A 19,898-nucleotide genomic window follows, 5' to 3' on the forward strand; every position below is an offset into this window, starting at 1 on the left:
CTGACCCGGCTCGCGCGTAAAGCGAGCGAGAGCCCCCACCACTGTGACAGCACGGATCTCGAACGCTGACCTGTGCGCTCGCCCCTGGCACCTCCCTTGGCTTTGCCAAGCGCCAGTGTGAGAACCAGGCCTAGAGTGGCTCGTCTCCTCTTTGGCTCCGCCCATCGCGCTGGTAGCCCCACCCCTCCCCGTAGAGGCCCACCCATCGCACCATTTCCGGCGCCAGCCAGCCTTCCTACGGGCCTCGGTCGCTCTTCACTTCCCTCTCCTCGGCTCTTCCCCCCGCCCCCATCGCCTCCTTTAATACCGTCACGTGAGGGCCGAGCGCAGGGCCTGCCGGGACGGGTACTGCCGGTGGGTCAGGGTTCGGCCTCAATATGGCGGTTCCGGTCGGGCAGTGACCAAGGTTTTGCCGTCGGGAGGATTAACTGGCGATTGTCGGCGTTTCCACCTATCGGGGTGTAATGCGAGGACGCCGGGGCGAGCCCTGAGGAGCGGCGGTGCCGGGGAGGGATCGGTGCTGTGTGGCCGGGAGCCGAGGGAGCGGCGTCTGTTCCTTCTGTGGGTCTCAAGGCTTCAGTGTGGGGCCCCGCCCGGCCGGGTTAGGCCGGCGGGCGGCGGCAGTAGCTGCTGCAGCCGCAGGATCAGCCTCTGAGAGTGGGCCGGAGGGCGGGCGCCGCCGCGATGGCCCAGTGTGTGCAATCAGTGCAGGAGCTAATCCCGGACTCCTTCGTCCCCTGTGTCGCCGCTCTGTGCAGCGACGAAGCCGAGCGGCTCACTCGTCTCAATCACCTTAGCTTCGCGGAGTTGCTTAAGCCCTTCTCTCGCCTCACTTCGGAGGGTATGTGGTCTCCTCCCTTTTTCACTGTGCTCCCTCAAACAGGGCCGGGAGAAGGAAGTTGGGAGCGGGCAGGGAAGAAAAGGGCGATGTTTACATCTTGGAGCCGGTAGAGTGGCGTCTGGGGCTGGGGCCCCGCGGTGTCTCCGGCGGCGGCTGGGGGAGGGGCCATGAGCGAGGTTGTCAAGACTGCGCGGTCCTAACCTCGGGTTACTCTGGGCACTTTCCTTCTTCCCGGGACAAGCCGGGCTGCTCGGTAATTAGTCTAAAGAAAAACATGAGCCCCGGAGAAGGGCGTTGAGACGGTTTCCAACGGCCCCAGGGAGGGAATTAGGAAGTTGCAAGGCGAGTGGGAAGATGCTGCCTCTTAGACCGATGAGGTCTTAGTAAAGAAGACGAATCCTCTTCCTCCGGTGCTAAACTGGACTTTCAAAGTTGTCTTGAATATCACGTTCTTCGGGTAATGGGGCCTTACTCTTTCTAAGCTTCTCATCAGTTATTTTATGTATTTTCTTTGAAAATATAAACATTTTAGTAGGTATGTAATACTTAACCTCTTCCGAAAAAAATAATTACGAAAATAACTTGTAATAGCCTTGATGGACTATTGGAGACTTGATGGACTTGATGGAGAAAGTAAGGACAAGTTGTGATTAATCTAGGTAGTTGGTGTTGAATAGGTTTATAGGAATGGAAAAGTCCTAAAATTTAGTTTTTCAGATAAAAGTTTAGTCAACAAGAGAAACGTGTCTTTTATTTAAGAGTTACCTGTTTCCTCCACGTTTAGTTTCTTTATTAGGGAGAAATAAGCATAATAAAACTCCTGAGTATTTAACCAATAATATATCTTTCTTTGTGAACAGAGCATAAAGAGTATTAGGTGAAGTTCTTTGTTAAGGTCTGTATAAAATGAAGTGTTCTGTAACAAGGCTCTGTCAGTTGAACGATTATGATTATTATTTGGTTATGATGATTTTTCCACAAAATATGCTGTGCCATAAATTTATGTATTTACATGCCACAGGTGTGTATTCTTTGGGAGAATAGCTCCGTAAGTTCACTTTATTATTTAAAGGAGAGCAGGAGCTGTCCAAAAAAAGTTTGGGAACCCATGGATTTCTTCAGCTTGTACCTTAGCCATCAGTCTCAGCTTCTCCCGTGTTGCTAAATCAACAAGAACAACAAAGTGCCCTACATTCTTAAAGTCTTTAAAAAAAAATGTGAGAATCTGTTTGACTTTGATGTGTATGCCCTTTCCTGCTTTGTTAATAAAGAATAATAATGCTAATACTTGATACCTGCTGTATTTAGCTTTTCTCTTTTAGTTCTCATTGAATCCTGTAAGGTAGCTAACTTATCACCATATTAAATTTGGGAACACTGAAGCATAAAGATGTTAACTTGTCCACAGTATTCAACGTAGGAAAGATTTAAAAACAGGCAGTGTGACTCAAGGGGTTCTTAAGTCATCTTATCTCCTGGCAATTGGATCATTTATTCACACTAGAGAACAGTGCTGTCCAGTAGAAATACAATGGTATTCACATACACAATTTTAAATGATTTAGTAGTCACACTGTAAAAAAAAGTAGAAAATCAGGTGAAATTAGTTTTAATATTTCCAAAATTCTAGCATTTCAACTTGTAATCAGTTTAAAACATCTCTGTATTTTACATTTTTTCTGTTGCCAAGTCTGAACTTTGGTATGCATTTAAACATTTTTATTATTTATATTTTAGTTTGGACTAGACATTTCAGTTGCCCAATGGCCACATCTGGCTTCTGCCTTCTGCAGTGAATAAGGGCTCACTTCAGTATTCTGATTTCCTTCTGAAAACTGCAAAAGATTTAGGGAAGAAATACAACGAATTGGACTTTCATGGTTAAGTAGAAAGTTGATGGAAAGGAAAAGTGCCAGCATTCCCTGTTGAGGAGGGGAATGAAGTTAGAACAGCATGGACAAAAGGTATAAATTATGATTGAGTGGTTGGGGAGCAGTGAGGAAGTTGTCCCTATCAGAGTGTAAGATAGTAAGGGAAGATGCCTAGATAAGGGAGGGTCTTGAATTCTAGGAAAGAGATTTTGGATTTTATATCTAATTGTTAAGTTTATGACAGTCATAGATTCTTGAGCAAGGGTAGCAAATTGGGGAGATTGGAATTGTTAGGTATTTAAGGGTAAGTAGGAGTTGATAGCCATTTCAAAGTTTAAAATGATTAGACATAGACTTTGTTGGTGGTGTTAGCAATCCAGTGAAAAGGACTTAATTTTTCTGTGGTTTAATTTTTTTGCTGGTGAATAAATTTTGGAGTTTTTTGCCATCCAGAAAAGGCTTTTTTTTTTTTTTTTTTTGGTCTCAAGTGTGGGGACTCCTCTAAGTTAGCTTATCTTTAGGCAATGAGGCAATGAGAATATAACTTCAGCACATAATTTAAGAATACAACTAACCACAACAGCTAAAATTTCCTTAGAAGGAGAAAGGAATGTTAAAAAAAAATTGGACTCCATTTCTGGCCTGCAGGTATTTGAGGTCAAAACTTGCTTTGACTACGGAGGTAGCAATGTATACTGTTGAGTATTTCCAGGGTACTTTTTTTGGTCTTTTTTCTTTTTTAAGATGTCAGTAGAAAAACATGGTGTAAAGCTGTAATGGGAGGGTTGAGAAAACAAATTTGAATGCTGTGCATGTGTAGCACCTCAAATACACCTTGAGGTATTAGGCGGTGGAGAACCATTCTAGATTCCTTGGATAAATATTTTTAAACCCAGCAAGTATTTCTTTATATTAAATAATAGTGTTATAATTTTATGATCATTATGATAGATCTCATTTAAGTCTCATTATATTTGAGACTTAAGGAGTATATTTGTGTCATTTCAGCACAAAGTTTGTAACCTTAATGCTGCTTGAGAAATTTCCACTGGCCATCCATTTCAACGAATAATGGTGATAGTGTTACTTAACCAAACCTCGCTGTTTTTGCTGTCATAGTGATAGTTCTTCAATAATTCTGAGCGGTTTTCAGCACATCATTCAGACGTTTATAAGGAAATTTCACTTAAACACCAGCTTTTGAAAGTTTTTGGTTTTTGCTTTCAAAAGGTATATATTATTTTAAATTGACTAAATTTATTTAAGGGTTTAAAAATAATAGAATGTAGTTTTTATGTAAATCTTGAATATTTTTGAAGGACCTTCTAGGATACTCACTGTCTCTAGTTTTCTTAAGTTTCTTTTAAAAAGTTATTAATTCATCAAAAAATATTTCATCAGCCTTAACTATTTCAAGTACCAAATGATAAATTCAAGCCAAGTTTTCATAATTTAGATATATATTTATATATTGTTTGTGTCCTTTTTTGTACAAGTTAGGATTTTTTTCCCCCCAGCAATTGAGATAAAACAGGTGAAGTTTCTTGTGCTAGGTAAAAACATAAAAGATATCATTATTTCATTTTTAAAATATATTCCATAGAACACCCGATGTGTTATAGATTCTCTGGAAATGAATTTTGTGATCAAATAAGTTTCCTTGTAATAGATGTGTTTGGGAGAATTACAGTGTCATTTAACATATTAAAAGTTCTGGGAAGACCTGGTATAAAGAGACATTTTTAAAACTTAATTCTATACTTCTCAAATTTATATGGAATTGATTTTTCTAAAACAGCTCTTAACTAGCTTGAGGAAAGAGTATTCCATGGAACTGCACATACTGGGAAATGTTACTTTATAATAACAGTATTCAAGAAATTATATGGTAACATAAAAATAAGACAGTAATAGAGCTGAATTTTATTTTGAAATTGAGGTGTTATGTGACCTATAAAGTCCGCTTTTGTGATCCTGTACTGTTAATGAAGCCAAGCTTTTGAATTTTTTTGTATGTGATTTTTTTAAGAGCTTTTCTCTTAATCATTCTTAGCTCTTATCTTCCTTTTTATTAGGTTAGTTTTGTGATATTCCCATGTTCTACTTATCTATTGTTGTATAACAAATCACTCCAAAATTTAGCACCTTGGTGGGGAAAAAAGCATTTATTATCTCCCAGTTTCTCAGGCATCTTGAAGCTTAGCTGGGTGGCTCTGGCTCAGGGTCTTTCTTAAGGTTGTAGTGGAACTATTGGCCGAGACCATAGTCATCAGGGGCTGGAGGATCTGCTTCCAAGCTCACTCACGTGATTGTTGGCAAGTCTCATTTTCTCACTAGATGTTGTCCGAGACCTCTGTTCTGTGCCCTGTGGGACTCTCCACAGGCTCCCTGAGTGTCCTCATGGTGAGGCAGTTAGATTCTCTCAAAGGGAGTGATGAGAGAACCCGTGATAGGAGCGTACTCTTGTAACCTTATTTCAGAAGTAATATGCCCTTGTTTTTGCTGTGTTCTTTGGTCACATATGCCAACCATGGGATGTGGGAAGGGACTACACAAGAGTATGTGTAACACAAAGTATGGATTCATTGGGGACCATTTCAGAAGCTGGCTGCCACATCTGTTAACTCATTTCTGGATTTATTAGTAGGATACCTAATAAATTACCTCTGAACAAAGGGCAAAACTAGAATGCTTTTTTTTTTTTAAAGGTAATCTTTACCTTCACTGTGCAGCTCTAACTCACAACCTCCCCCACTCCCCCCACGGACCAAAAGTCAGGTGCTCAATGGATTGAGCCAGGCAGGTACCACTACAATGTCTTTTTTTGGGTTAATACTTAGGAATACTAAAAAATAATTAACCAATTTAAAATTTTGAGAGACATTTAATAGACACATAGCTACTTATATTATTTGACAATTATAGACCAACTTTGGGGAGAATACTTACACAATAGCTTCTTAAAATATCAGAAATACAACATGGTATTTTCGTATTTTTCATTTTTTTCTATTTCATAGTTGGACTGTCTTTGAAGTTTAATTAGGGAGAGAGGCTTGCGTGTGTTTAAACTAGAAAACAAACAATGAAGAATTGAGAGAAGTGAATTTTCTACTACCCAGCTCCCTACTATGCAGAACCAACTAATATTAATCTTCATGTCATATTTACATTGTAATTTTTCCTTTCCTTTAACAAGAAATCAAACATACAATTGAAGTTTCTTTCATCGTGGGCAATCCTTAAATGGAATTTGCATGTATACTTTCTATATATGTATTCTTACAAGTGCACATATTTATACCTATATATTATTTTTATTTTTATTTTTTTTTAAAGATTTTATTTATTTATTTGACAGAGAGAGATTACAAGTAGACAGAGAGGCAGGCAGAGAGAGAGGGAAGCCGGCCCCCTGCTGAGCAGAGAGCCCAATGTGGGACTCCATCCCCTGACCCTGAGATCATGACCTGAGCCAAAGGCAGCGGCTCAACCCACTGAGCCACCCAGGTGCCCCACTATTTTTATTTTTAATTTTTTTTTAAAAGATTTTATTCATTTGACAGCCAGCAAGAGAGGGAACACAAGCAGGGGGAGTAAAAGAGGGAGAAGCAGGCTTCCTGCTGAGCAGGGAGCCCAATGCTGGGCTCAATCCCAGGACTCTGGGATCATCACCTGAAGTGAACACAGATGCTTAACTACTGAGCCACTGAGATGCACCCATATATACTATTTTAAAGATTATGTTTGTTAATTTAAAAATTAGATGTCAACAGAGAAGACATCTAGGAAATTGAGGAAGACATTTGATGTAACTTTATTTAAAATATAGGCAGGCTTGAACTTAAAAGCTTGATATAAAGATTCTCCCCTGAGGAAAAAGTGTCGGTTTTTTATGGGTAGGTACCCAGAGCCAGTTTTCCAAGTTGCCTTTTATTTGTATAGAATGATCCATGCCATACTTGAAATAGTATTTGTGATACTTGCTGCCTTCATCAGTTCTTGAGTGCCTATCTAGAGTTATGTACGTGGCGGGTGTGGTACTCATTGCTTTATACTTACCGTCTCATCTAAAAATAGCTCATCTAAATTCTTAAAAAATAAACGTGTGAAGGAAGCATGAATTTACATGTGAGAGATGAGGAAATTGAAGCATCGGCAAGTTAAAAAGTTTTTTAGGATAACCCAGTTAACATGTGGTGGGTTAGGATTAAAGAAAGTCTGACTCTGAAAGTTGAGTCCTTAATATGATGGACTGCTTTTAATATTATTGTGGAAACTAATCTTCTTGTCCGATTTTACTTATGTGAAAAATTTCTACTGTGCACTGTGGACACTGTCTTCTTGCTACAGTCTCCTGCAGATCTGTTCTCTCAAAAGTTTTGAACCACTGGTTATAAATCCTATAGGCTAAGGCAAGGCCTATAGCAGTTGGAGGAATCAGGAGGTATTGGGGTGGGAGAAGGGATCTGCATGCTGTGGTTTGTTTTGTTTTGTTTTGAGCAGTTTTAGGTTCATAGTGAAATTGAGCAGAGAATACAGAGTTTCCGTATACCTCATGTTCTAGCACATGCACAACCTCCCCACTATCAACATCCTGGACTAGGGTGGCCACTGACTTTCTGATTGTGGAATAGGGCTGGGAATGCAGGCAATATGCTAGGAGAAGCAGAGGAAGCCCACAGGCAGCACTTAATTTCCCTTTCTTCTTTACTGCTTTCAGCATTGGTATCATAGATCTCACAGGTCACACTGCCCTGCACTGGCCTGAGGGTGAGGTGAGAATTAGGGGTTTGGTATTGATGGGGATTGGTCCCTGGTGATTCCAAACATAGGAGGAAGGGAAGAACCCACAAATCAGAAAGTTGTGAGCAGTAAGCATTGTGGGAGGTTAGACTGTCTTGCTAGTCCTTTTGGTATATAAGGAAGTGTTCTAAGTCAGTTGTATTTGTGGAAGATGGTTCAGCTGTTCCATTTGGAATTTCTTGTTTCTTTTTTCTTTTTTTTTTTTTTTTAAACGATTTTATTTATTTGACAGAGAGCACAAGCAGGGGGAGCATCAGGCAGAGGGGGAGGGAGAAGCAGGTTTCCCGCTGAGCAGAGAGCCTGACATGGGACTGGATTCCAGGACCTTGGGATCTTGACCTGAGCTGAAGGCTCAGCCAACTGAGCTATCCAAGTGCTGCCTGCCTTTTTAAAGAATTTTTTTTTTTTTAAATTTGACAGAGAGAGAGAGAGAGAGAAGAACCATGGGGCGGGGGGGGAGGCTGAGGGAGAAGGAACTCCCCACTAAGCAGGGAGCCAGATGCAGGACTTGATCCCAGGACCCTGGGATCGTGACCTGAACCAAAGGCAAATGCTTAACTGACTGAACCACTCAGGTGTCCCCTCTGGTTTCTGATTTGAGCCTTCTTTTTGTGAAGTATTAACTCAGTTGTTGATTGTTGTTGTTATACTTGGGTTGTTATGCACTGCATAGAATTAATTTCAAGTTTTTTTCTTTTTTTCTTTTTCTTAAGTTCATATGAGAGATCCTAATAATCAGCTCCATGTAATAAAAAATCTGAAGATAGCAGTAAGCAACATTATCACCCAGCCACCTCAGCCTGGAGCCATTCGGAAGCTTTTGAATGATGTTGTTTCTGGCAGTCAACCTGCGGAAGGATTAGTAGCTAATGTGATTACAGCAGGAGATTATGACCTCAACATCAGTGGTATGTAATAAGTTTTTTTATTATTATTGAAGTGAAGTTTTCTTTTGTTAGAAAAGCAATTCTGTATCTTGGAAATCATTCAACAAACACTTATATGCCTACTGGGTGCTAGAGGCTGGGAATACAGTTGTGGAAAAAAATAGTACTTGCTTTTACGGAGGTTATAGTCAAGTAGGCAGCCAACTGTGAATTACATGATTTCTTTTTTTTTTTTTATAATGAGAAGGTTTTTATAGTTCTCCTTGTAAAGTTAATAGAAGGCTCCATGAGGGCGGGGACTTTGGCTCTTTATTTTCTTTCTGGGGCTTAAAATAATGTCTAAAACATATGCATAATAAATATCTCTTGAATGAAAGAACTAGCAGTAGACAAAAAAGTGTTTTTTTTTTATGATGTAAGTAATACTAAAGCATTAAGTTTATTTTATTTTTTATCCAGCTGTTGAAGAAATTTTTATAATATATGAATAAATACTTAATCGTTTAAAAGTGTTTATTAATCTGATTTAAATGGTGTTTTCTTAGTAAGATTGGTAGGTGAAATATATTAATATGTAAAATGAGTTGGCAGTGTTTGGTGTGACTCTTCTCGAATGTAAAAGACTAGAAACATGGAATAGACCTTTAGCGGGAAAAGATTAAAAGTACATCATCTAATCAGGATATTTCAGCAACTTAATAAAATAACCTTTTTAGGTTGGTATAATTTATAATCTAATATTTTAACACCTAATTGCATATTTAAAGATTTCCTTAAACATTCAAAGAGAATTTAAGTGATATCTTTTAGGTCACAAAGTTAATTGGTCTCACTTATGTAGTTAGACATGTTTGTAGAATTATTTTGTTTAGATGTCTTTCTATGTTATTAGCTTTAATTCCAGCAAAAGTTAATTCGAGTATTTCAAGTTTACAATACTATGGTTATCTTTTACGTATTAAAAGAATCTGAATTTTAACTTAACCTATTTTGAGCAGTTCCTGGCATAATATGTTTTAACACAAGACAGATTTTGGATATTTCTGGGAGTATGTGTTGGAATTTGACCTGTTGTTTCCCTGTTACCATGGGAAATTCATGTTGAAATGTGAAGGACAATAAATGCCAGAATGTTCAAGTTTTTATACTACTGTAGTCATTAGTTAATTGGATAATTTGGATAAGTCACTTATTAAGACTTGGTTTCAAATTCAAGAGAATTTGTTTACATTCTTTCTTAAGGGCTTTCCTAGAAATTTAATCCTGTGATTCTGTTTCCCAGGGTCTTTAGCACTTATGTGATTCATACAACAAATACTGATTTCCTTTTATGTACCTTGCATCACAATAATAAAAATGAGTAAGACATTATGTGAGTTCATAATCTGGTGGGGAGATAAACATCTAAATCAGTAGTCATAATACATTCTAATTTATAATACCTTGTAATCATAATGCATTATGACAGAGATGTGGCATTATCTGATATGCTGGAATGCTAAGGGGTACAGAGTGGACTTAGCTATCATATTTAAAAAACAAAAAATGTCTCTTTTTATACTGCAAATATCTTCCTAATCTCCGAAATCCATAGTACCTTTTACTTTTAAAAAAATTATCAAAATGATATGTGTGCACATAGATCAAATGCTGAAAAGACCAGAAAAAACTGTGATGTGCTCCCTGAGTCTGTGCCCCACCAGTTCCTTTTTTTCTTTTAAGATTTTATTTATTTGTTAGAACACAAGCTGGAGGAGCTGGCTCTCCACTGAGAGAGAGCCAGACTTGGAGCTCAGTTTCAGGACCCTGGGATCATGACCTGAGCCAAAGGCAGATGCTTAACTGACTGGGCCACCCACGTGCCCCTCCCCCACCAGTTCCTCTGGTATTGTTTTTTGTTTTGTTTTGTTTTTAAGACTTATTTATTTATTTTAGAGAGAGGGTGAAAGAGCAAGAGAGTGCGAGCATGGGGAGGGAGAGAGAGAATCTCAAGCAGGTTCCACACCCAGTGTAGAGCCCAGTGTGGTCCTTAGTGCAGGGCTTGATCTCACAACCCCGAGAGCATGACCTGAGCCGAAATCAAGAGTTGGATGCTTAACTGACTGAACCACCTAAGTGTCCCTTGATTTAGTGTTTTTTGGGTTTTATTTTAGATTTTTAAAAAATTTTATTTACTTATTTATTAGAGAGAGAGAGCAAGTTGAGCAAGAGAGCACAAGCGGGGGGAGCGGCAGGCAGAGAGAGAAGCAGACTTCCTGCTGAACAGGGAGCCTGATGCGGTGGGTACTGGATCCCAATACCCTGGGATCGTGACCAGAGCCGAATGCAGATGCTTAATCGACTGAGCCACCCAGGTGTCCCTGATTTAGTGTTTTTAGGTAATATCTGTATGTGGCTATCTATGGCTTAATCAGTTTTAAATTTTATTTATTGATTTCTCAATATAGATGATTTTTTTTGAAGTTTTTTTTTTTTTCAAAGATTTTATTTATTTGATTGAGAGAGAGAAGGAGAGAGGATTAAGGGAGAAGCAGACTCCCTGCTGAGTAGGAAGCCTGTTGCAGGACTCCATTGCAAGACCCTGGGATCATGACCTGAGCCACACAGGTGCCCTGTAATTGATGAAGAGTTAGCTTAATTATTCCCTCTTCTTCTTTCCCCATCTTCCTAGTGTAGTTTTCACAATTTTTGGTTAATAGTCACTCTTTACAGTATTAAAGTTAAATATTATTCACTTCTTCATTTCAAAGCCAAATATTGGGCTTAGTTTGTTCTTATCATTTTGTTTTTTTTAGGACTTAGTAATTGTCTTTTTTTTTTTTTTTTTTAAAGTAAGCTGTAGGCCCAGTGTGGGGCTTGAACTTAGACACTGAGATCAAGAGTCACATGCTCTACAGACTGAGTCAGCCAGGTACCTGTAATTATTATTTATTAGAGAGAGAGAGAGAGCGAGCACGCGCATAAGCAGGGATAGCAGCAGATAGAGGGAGAGGAAGAAACAGGCTCCTGCTGAGCAGGGAGTCCGATGCAGGGCTCAATCCCAGGATCCTAGGATCATGACCTGAGCCGAAGGCAGGCGCTTAACTGACTGAGCATCCAGGTGCCTCGTTTATTCTTTAATATTTTCTCCTAAGTTTTTACTTAAGAGCAAAAAGCATAAAGAGCACTCTAAAATAGTGGCATTTATTTTAAAAATGACTAGTAGAAAATAGGAACTTAGTGTTCTAGTTTCTCCAATATCTTGAACTCCTTTACTGTTTTTCATCGTCCTAGGAATTCTTTATCAATTACGCCAAGCTACAAGAAAGTAGAATAGTGAAATTGTATAGAAAGATGTTGCATTGGTGAAATAGTCACTGTTATTTTATCATCCTTTAGTAATTTCACATTGACCAAAATACTGTATTTTCCTTTAAGAAGATATAAAAGAAGTCTGGAACATACCATCTTTGTAATCTGTCTTTGTCTTCATTTATTTTTCTTTCATTGAGTATAGTTGAGAATTTTTCATTTTTAGTCCACATTGGCAACAGAAAGAAAATAGACAATGGAAAACACCTTTTTTCATTTATAGATAAATCAGAAGGTGAATACAGTGAAACAGCAGTATTCTAGACTAATGCTGCCCAGTAGAAATATATGAGCCACTTAAGTCATTTTCAGTGTTTTGTAAATACAATAAAATATGTAAAAAGAAGGATACCTGGCTGGCTCAGTGGAAGAGCACTGGACTTTTGGTCCCGGGGTTGTGGGTTTAAGCTCCATGTTGAAAATAGAGGTTACTAAGAAAATTAAATAAACCAGAAAAAAAATGTGAAAAGAAACAGGTGAAATTAATTTGAATGTATTTTATTTGACCCAGTATGTACAAAATATTACTTCAACATGTAATCCTTGTAAAATTCTTCTTTTGATACTATCTGAAATCATATGTGTATTTTATATCTGCAACACATCTTAGTTCAGAAAAGCCACATTTCAGGTGTCATATGTGGCTAATGACTGCTGACTTTAGTGTTAAACTCTAGTGACAATGATGGAATTAATCAGGATTTTGAAAATATACTGAAATCCTAATCAGTGAGTCTTCAGATGACAGTATCCAATACAGATTTTTCTCAAGCTCAAGAATAAGTGAGCCATGTATGTGTAAGAACAAAAAAGAAATACAGCATTTTCATCTAACTAGTCAGTAATTTAACTGGTCAGTAATTCACATAGTATTTTGAGACAAGAACTTAGACCATTCTCTTTTGTTAAAGGACATGTGACAAGTATTTTTTCATGCTGTATGGTGTTTGTATAACAAAATTAATACAGTTCATACGTGGACAAATGCTGAAGCAGATAGGCAGGTAGGTGCGTGTATGAAGGGGATTAGAAGGGATTAGATGACGTAGAAATGAAAAATTCACTGGGTTTATTGATCTTCTGATTGTTAATTAGAGGTCTAAAAATGAAGATGTTTTGTAGTGATGGAGCAAATAAAATGAACTTTTTCTCTTCAGTAAATTATGAGCCATCAAAGTTTTCAAGATGCGAGTGCAAGAAGGAACAGAAGTAATGATAAACTAGAACTTAGAGATGTATTTGAATCTGGAATCAGTGTTTACAAGATGGATGTGTTCCAAGTTAAAGAATGACCGTTGAACAGTTAGTTGTATTCAAGGGACATTGCGTAATTGAGGCATGTATGTCTTTTAAATCAGGGAAAACAAATTTGACTTTGCTATGTTTAAACTCTTACTAAAATTTCTAATAATTTTTTTTACTGTGCCTTTATTCCTAATTCTATAAATAAAAGTAAATTAAAAATACAATAAAACACCGAGGATCAGTTAGATTCAATGATAAATGACAGTGACTTTTTTCTTGATACACTAAGGGTTAAAAGGAGTATAGTTTAAAAGAGGACAGTTTACTTAAAAAAAAACTTCCATTCTGGTGTTAGAGAAGTTTAAAATTTAAAAATTTAAAAACATTTCTTTAGAATATTTTGATTTTTGCTGATTTTTCTGAAGAGACTTAAATGGAAATAGTCTCCTCAAAATAGTTCCCAAGGGAGTTGTTGAGATAGAAGAAGATAATACTTTTTAATTTTTATATTAAAATTTTTTAATGATTTGAAAAATGATATTTATGAAGAAAGCCATTTGTGACAACGTGACTAGTGGCAGAAGCACAAAACTTTAGTTCCAGAATCTTTTTACTCATATAGGTAATATTTAAAGGATTAATAGGTAAGTAGGTTCTGGGATCATTGTATAAGTTTAGGAGTAGTTGGTTTTATTTTTGCAAATACAGATATATGTAAATCTTAAAGAAGAGGTGAAAAATGTTTTGTATCTTTAAATACAAGTGAAAGTGCTTATTTACCACTGGGAGTTATCTTTCACACCTTCTAGGAGTATGGATTTAAAATACTGTCTGTTGTAAATTGATTTCGATTGAGCAATTTTAACTATTTTATATAATATTGTTCATTTTAGCTACTACTCCATGGTTTGAATCTTATAGAGAGACCTTTCTTCAGTCGATGCCAGCATCAGATCATGAATTTCTGAACCACTATTTAGCATGTATCCTTTGACCTTTGTGTTTTCTTAAAATGAAATGTTTTCGAAGTTATCAGTCTCAGAAATAGTTCTGTGAAGGCAAAATTATTGAGAGGACATGGAGAATGGAGAAGTTTTTTATTGATGATGCTTCAAGTTTTTGTTAATTTTTAAAAAAATGGCATCCTAGATACAAGACTGGTTAGAATAAATTAATTTTTTAGTACAAAGTAAGAATACTGAGGGCTTGCTTATTGTTTTTCTTTTTTCTCCAGCTCAAATATTCCACATTTAATGAGTTTCTAAGCATTTTACGAAGAGGAAAGGTAAACTGTCAGTGTTAACTACTTTTGCTGATTGCCTCAAAATTAATTACTTATACAAAAGCTCATATTTAAAGATAGTTTTCCATTTTTCTAGTAACCTGTTTTACAGCTTTTAACCTCTTCTGACCATTATGGCTTTTTAGTTTTCTTAATGAAGTTGCAGAGAGAAGTTGAGAGGTAGTTAGAGTATGAAATTGCAATGAGATGATTGATTGGAGAGGAACAGGATTCAGCAGAGCTGTTGAGGATATTGATGTATAGTTTGATATTGTTTATTTTTATGCTCATGGATTCCCATGTATGTATGTATGTATGTATGTATGTAAATGACCTAAAAAACTGTTAGCAAAATCTAAGATTTAAAACCTTGAGTTACTTGGTAATGTTGGAGGAATTATTTTGTGTTTGCAGTGAAAATCTAAGATATCAGATTTTTTTAGCTTGAAAAATCTCCTTTAAGTTTTATTTTAATAGGATAGTATTTATCATTTAGTGATAAGTGGTGATTACCTTAATGTGGTTTATAAGGTATGTTGGTAGCATCATCTAGTGAAGCTGAACCTGTGGAACAGTTTTCAAAGTTATCACAAGAACAGCATCGGATTCAGCACAACAGTGACTATTCCTACCCCAAGTGGTTTATACCAAATACACTTAAATATTATGTACTTTTACATGATGTAAGTGCAGGAGATGAACAGAGGTAAGCTTTTTTTTTTTTTTAATTTAAAATTTTCCCTGTTAAATGATTAAACATTGGTTTGGACTGGCTTGTTTAGATTGTAGATGTATTTTTTATCTAAGAAAGTAAAAGCTTATTAATTAAATATTTAACTCTATCTTTTACTCCAGAGTTATATTTGACAACTAAGTCATTTTATTATAGATTTCATATGGATATCCAGACTTCCCTTTCAATATATATTTCTCTGTTAACTACAATCTTTGTACAAAAGTGCCTGCCATTTTATAGGTCTTAGCTGTTATTTCTTACTTTAAATTTCCTATTTTTTTCTTTTCTCCTTCCTAGTTTTTTTCTTACTTTTCACTTCTTTGACTGTTTTTTAAAGGCACTTCTTTTTTCACTCTTCACCCTCTTGTCACTTTATATTTTTAGCCTTGATATTTTCACAGTCTCGAAAACATCCAGGCATTTCTTTCTTACTTGCCCTTTAATAATCATTATTAGTGAGTTGCCATAGTCCTTTTATCTTTGGAACAAATGATAAACTTACCTTTAAACATGAGTCTTGAAAAAGGTGCAGTTTTATTTTGGAGTTTATTTTGACTTTTTGATTGAAGATGTAGATCAATTAATCTTGTTTCAAGCTGTTATTGTGATTTCTCAATGCCATTTAGGAAATGCAGTCAAATAATTGTTTCTTGCCCTTGTTCTGAGCACATACAATTTATCTGTTAAATAAATATTACTTTATTTTTATTTTTTATTTTTATTCATTAAAAAAAATATTTTATTTTTATGTAATCTCTATACCCAGTGTGGGGCTTAAACTTACAACCCTGAGATCAAGAGTCCATGCTCTGGGGATCCTGGGTGGCTTGGTCAGTTAAGCTTCTGCCTTACACTCAGGTCATGATCCCAGGGTCCTGGGATCAAGCCCCACATCAGGCTCCCTGCTCAGTGGGGAGCCTACTTCTCCCTCCTCCCTCTGCCAGCTGCTCCCCCTCCTTGTGCTCTCTGTCTCTCTCAAATAAATAAATAAAATCTTAAAAAAAAAAAAGTTGTATGCTGTACTGACTGAACCAGCTGGGTACCCTTAAATTTTCCTTTATAGCCAAAAATTTTTTCTGAGGAATAATTATTATTTAGGATTTTTAAAAAAGTTTCCTGTGTAAATAGAAATAGTTTGAACTATTAAAATTAGCTTCTATCAGTTGAATATGGTATATATCTTTCATATTGAATAGTTGTAACTAGGATATTTAAGTAATTCAGGTGTTAGATAAGTTGTTCAAATGTTTAGCAGTATCATTGGTAAAGTGAACAGTTTATTGTACTTAATATATATACATATATACACATATACTTGTATTTGTTTATACAAATTTATAACTTATTCAGTCTTAATTTTATAGTATATGAATATGATTTAATAAGTTTGTCAGGCCTGCTGTTTGTGTAGTACTATCTTCTACATTTGAATATGATATAAGATTTCTGGGTTTGGGTTTTTTTGTTTGTTTGTTTTTTGCACTAGATGGCTAATTGACTAAAAAGATACCATTTGAATTAGATAAGCTGTGTGCACTAAAATTCAGTAGTTTAGGTAAAATATGGAAATAAAAATGCTTTTTGTTGCATCTGAGATGTAACTCATGGAACTGGCTGTTAAAAATTTTGCAAGAAAAGCTGGATTTTATGGAATAAAACCTATGGAATAAAAAAATCTTCAGCTTTTTCTCCTTTATTCCTTCAAACTGTGTCCCTTTGAGGACAAGTAGGGGAAGGGTAAACTATGGCAGTGAAAGATGTTTTTGAAGTTTTGGGGTGCTATACTCTTCTGTTTAGCACTTAGTTTTTTCGATAAATGTTTGTTATCTAAGATGCACTTTCCAAAAGTTTACTTCCCAAAGCCTGGTTCTCAAAGTTGAAAGAGTTCCTGATCTAGAAATTTGAAGCCATTTTTGGGAAATTCACAGGGCATGTTTTTTGCGAACAGGAGGCTTGGGCGTGGTCTCCTGGCTTTGTTTACTGTGGTTCTCTAACTAGTTTGACTACCAGAACCCTCTCTTTGAATAATGTAGGAGTATCTTGCAAAATTTTATTCCATGAAGCACAATTTGGTAACTGTTTTAAGGTTATCCAAGCTAGCTAAATTTCAGTTAGGATCATGATCTTTGTTTTAATATTTTTACTATTTTATCTCTATTTTCTGTTCTGCCTTTTTTGGGGATGATTTTTACATTACTTTATTATTGCCTCAGGTATGCTCTCCATTTATTACAAACCTTTTTTCCATTGTTTACTTTAGAGCTGAATCAATTTATGAAGAAATGAAACAGAAATATGGAACTCAGGGTTGCTATTTACTTAAAATTAATTCTCGAACATCTAATCGAGCATCAGATGAACAGATACCAGATCCTTGGAGTCAGTATCTCCAGAAAAATAGTATTCAAAACCAGGTATATGTAAAAAACAACAATGAAGCAAACCACAAAAGCTGTATTCCAGTTTTATGGCATATTGATATCACTATAGAATTTTTTTATGTCTTCCTTTAACTAGAATTGTTAATATTTATTTTGTGGAATGTGGCTAGTTCTGATCCATCAGCATGTGAGCTCTTAATTCAGTGGTTTAATACTGTTTTAACTAACACATAATCCCTCATGTGTACTCTTTTCAGGTATATAATACCAGTGTTGATAGATCTTTTATTAAAAGGTGAAAAGTGAATTACATAAGAATTGAATTAGATTGGCTAGACTACTGTAGAGAATAGAATTTTTTACTTGCACGTTTAATTCCTTATGAATGCTTACAGTCAATTCTTTATTATCCACATGCTCTGGGGTTGCCTTCCTTCATTTTCAACTTGCTGTTCTTATGGCCACCTTTTGGAGCTCATACTTTTTAGGTGGGTGGGCTTTTTTCCCTAACTTTCCTTTGATTTCCTTTCCTTCTGAATTTTCAGGAAGTGTTATTTCTTCCTAATTTGCTCCTTTCTTAATCTAGAATTCTAGACTAATGTTCATCATCTGTTGGTTGAAGTGGGTAGGTATAAGGTTTCATGATTTGTCAAACTTTTAGATAGAATTGTATGCCACCTGGTAGTAGTCAGAGGCTGATTTCCTATGCTTAGTTCAAGATAATCAAGAGTTCACTGTTTTCTGTGTGGAAGGGGGATTTTGTAAAGAAATGGAAAATTTATATGTATTTTGTACATTTAAACTACGTGTGTATTCTTTTGATATTTTTAAAATATCAATTATAGATTAATTTTTGATGTCTTAATATAAATATTGTTTAATCTATTTATTTCCCTTATTTTTCTATCCTACATATGAAATTTTTGATCCAGATATAGTGCTATACTGATAGTTACTTTAAGGTAATGATGGGGAAAAGTGAGGAAAAAAAGAACAAATTGAATATGGAGGAGTTTTATTTTAAAATATGGTCTTTCCGGGCACACACAGAATGGGAACAATAAATAAAATGGGAATTTAGAGTCCAATCATCCTAAGGAAGGGAAGCACAAGTCAAATTGTCCAATTTGAGAACTTTTAACAAAAGGCAGAGGTATCAGAAATTCTGTAGCGAAGCCCGGGATTGGAGGATAGTTTTAAAGCTCATCAAATCTAATCCCCTAATTTAATCCTTACCTGTGAACAACCTCATCCAGTACTCACTCTTTTCTCAAGTGACCTGTTCCATGTCTTACCAGCTGGAGGATCAACCAAATATCGTCTCCCTTTGCTTTTATTCATTGGTCCTTTGGGACCAGTTTTTCATTTAGTCAGCTTTTCAAAATAGGACAGATACAGTTCTCATGTTCCCTTGTATCTTTTTTCCAGGCTAACTATACCTAATTTTTTTTAAACTTTCTTGAATGCTCGTCCCGATTACTTTTATCTTGTTAATTTTCAGCTTACATATTTCCCTGAAAGTAAGACATGGAACAATGCCTTTTTTTTTTTTTTTTGTCATCTGGGTATTTTTATTTTAAGTTTTTTTGTTGACTGAGAAACCAGCGCCTTTGTACAAATAAACGTCGTATTGGTATTTTTACCCTATGGTGGATTCAGAATTTACTCCAGCCTGTTAATACCATATCCATGACCCAGGAGATTCCACACCATCCCTCTTATTTACCCCTTCCTGACTAGTAGTCCATCTCTCTTTGCATTTATTTCTTATTTCAGACCCTTCTACAGGTACTCATTGAGGCATGTGCTTACCATATATAAACAGGAAAACAGATCATTTGGATTCAGAAGAATTTGGGTAGTAGATTGAATGTGATAGGGAAGTTAGGAATACAGGAGGTGTGGACTGGAATGATAAGATATATGGAAGAAGTTAAGAATTTGGAGGACTGAAAACGAGGTGTCTTGCTAAAACTCATAAGGCTGATAGCAGAAATTGTTGATGGATTTGGTAGTATCTTAAACATGATTAATAAATTATAACTGCTAATGCTTTTTTATTTTATTTTGATAGGAATCATATGAAGATGGCCCTTGTACTATAACTTCAAATAAGAATTCTGATAGTAACTTGCTTTCATTGGATGGATTAGATAACGAAGTCAAAGGTCTTGCTACTTTCTCTAAGTTTCTCTTTTGATTGAAAATATGCACTGTTCTCAAAGCATGCTAATCCTTACAGATAAAAGATGGGGGAAATTTTCATAATTAAAAAAAGAAAATGGGAGATTAGTTTTTCTTTGAAGAATTTTTTGAATCATTTGAGTTTGACTTTTTTTTGACATTTAAAAATTTATAAGAGTAATGTATTTCTTTTAAACAGTTTGTAGAAAGCAAGGGAGAAGGTACTGTGTGCAGCATTAATTATTCCCAAAGTTGACATGATCTTGAGAGCTTTATTTTTGTATTTTAAATTACAGTTTTGATAGAGATATCTC

The 19,898-nt window shown here is 36.1% G+C and overlaps 1 protein-coding gene across 5 annotated transcripts in view; it reads left to right on the forward strand.

Annotated features, from left to right (window-relative positions):
* Window positions 1-242: 242 nt before the first annotated feature.
* Window positions 243-19,898, forward strand: part of TRAPPC8 (trafficking protein particle complex 8) — a 75,522-nt gene continuing 55,866 nt past the window's right edge. The window contains exons 1-6 of one of the 5 annotated variants that reach the window (XM_032309362.1): window positions 243-354; window positions 8,232-8,426; window positions 13,895-13,984; window positions 14,815-14,989; window positions 17,280-17,433; window positions 19,475-19,568. In XM_032309362.1, the coding sequence (XP_032165253.1) occupies window positions 8,237-8,426; window positions 13,895-13,984; window positions 14,815-14,989; window positions 17,280-17,433; window positions 19,475-19,568 (703 nt within the window). In that variant the 5' untranslated portion in view covers window positions 243-354; window positions 8,232-8,236. Of the gene's footprint in view, window positions 842-8,231; window positions 8,427-12,913; window positions 13,093-13,894; window positions 13,985-14,814; window positions 14,990-17,279; window positions 17,434-19,474; window positions 19,569-19,898 lie in introns of those variants that run through there. The other 4 variants (XR_004277889.1, XM_032309360.1, XM_032309361.1 and 1 more) reach the window with 4 other exon arrangements.

The sequence above is a fragment of the Mustela erminea genome, chromosome 13, assembly GCF_009829155.1.
Source record: "Mustela erminea isolate mMusErm1 chromosome 13, mMusErm1.Pri, whole genome shotgun sequence".
NCBI classification, from domain to species: domain Eukaryota; kingdom Metazoa; phylum Chordata; class Mammalia; order Carnivora; family Mustelidae; genus Mustela; species Mustela erminea.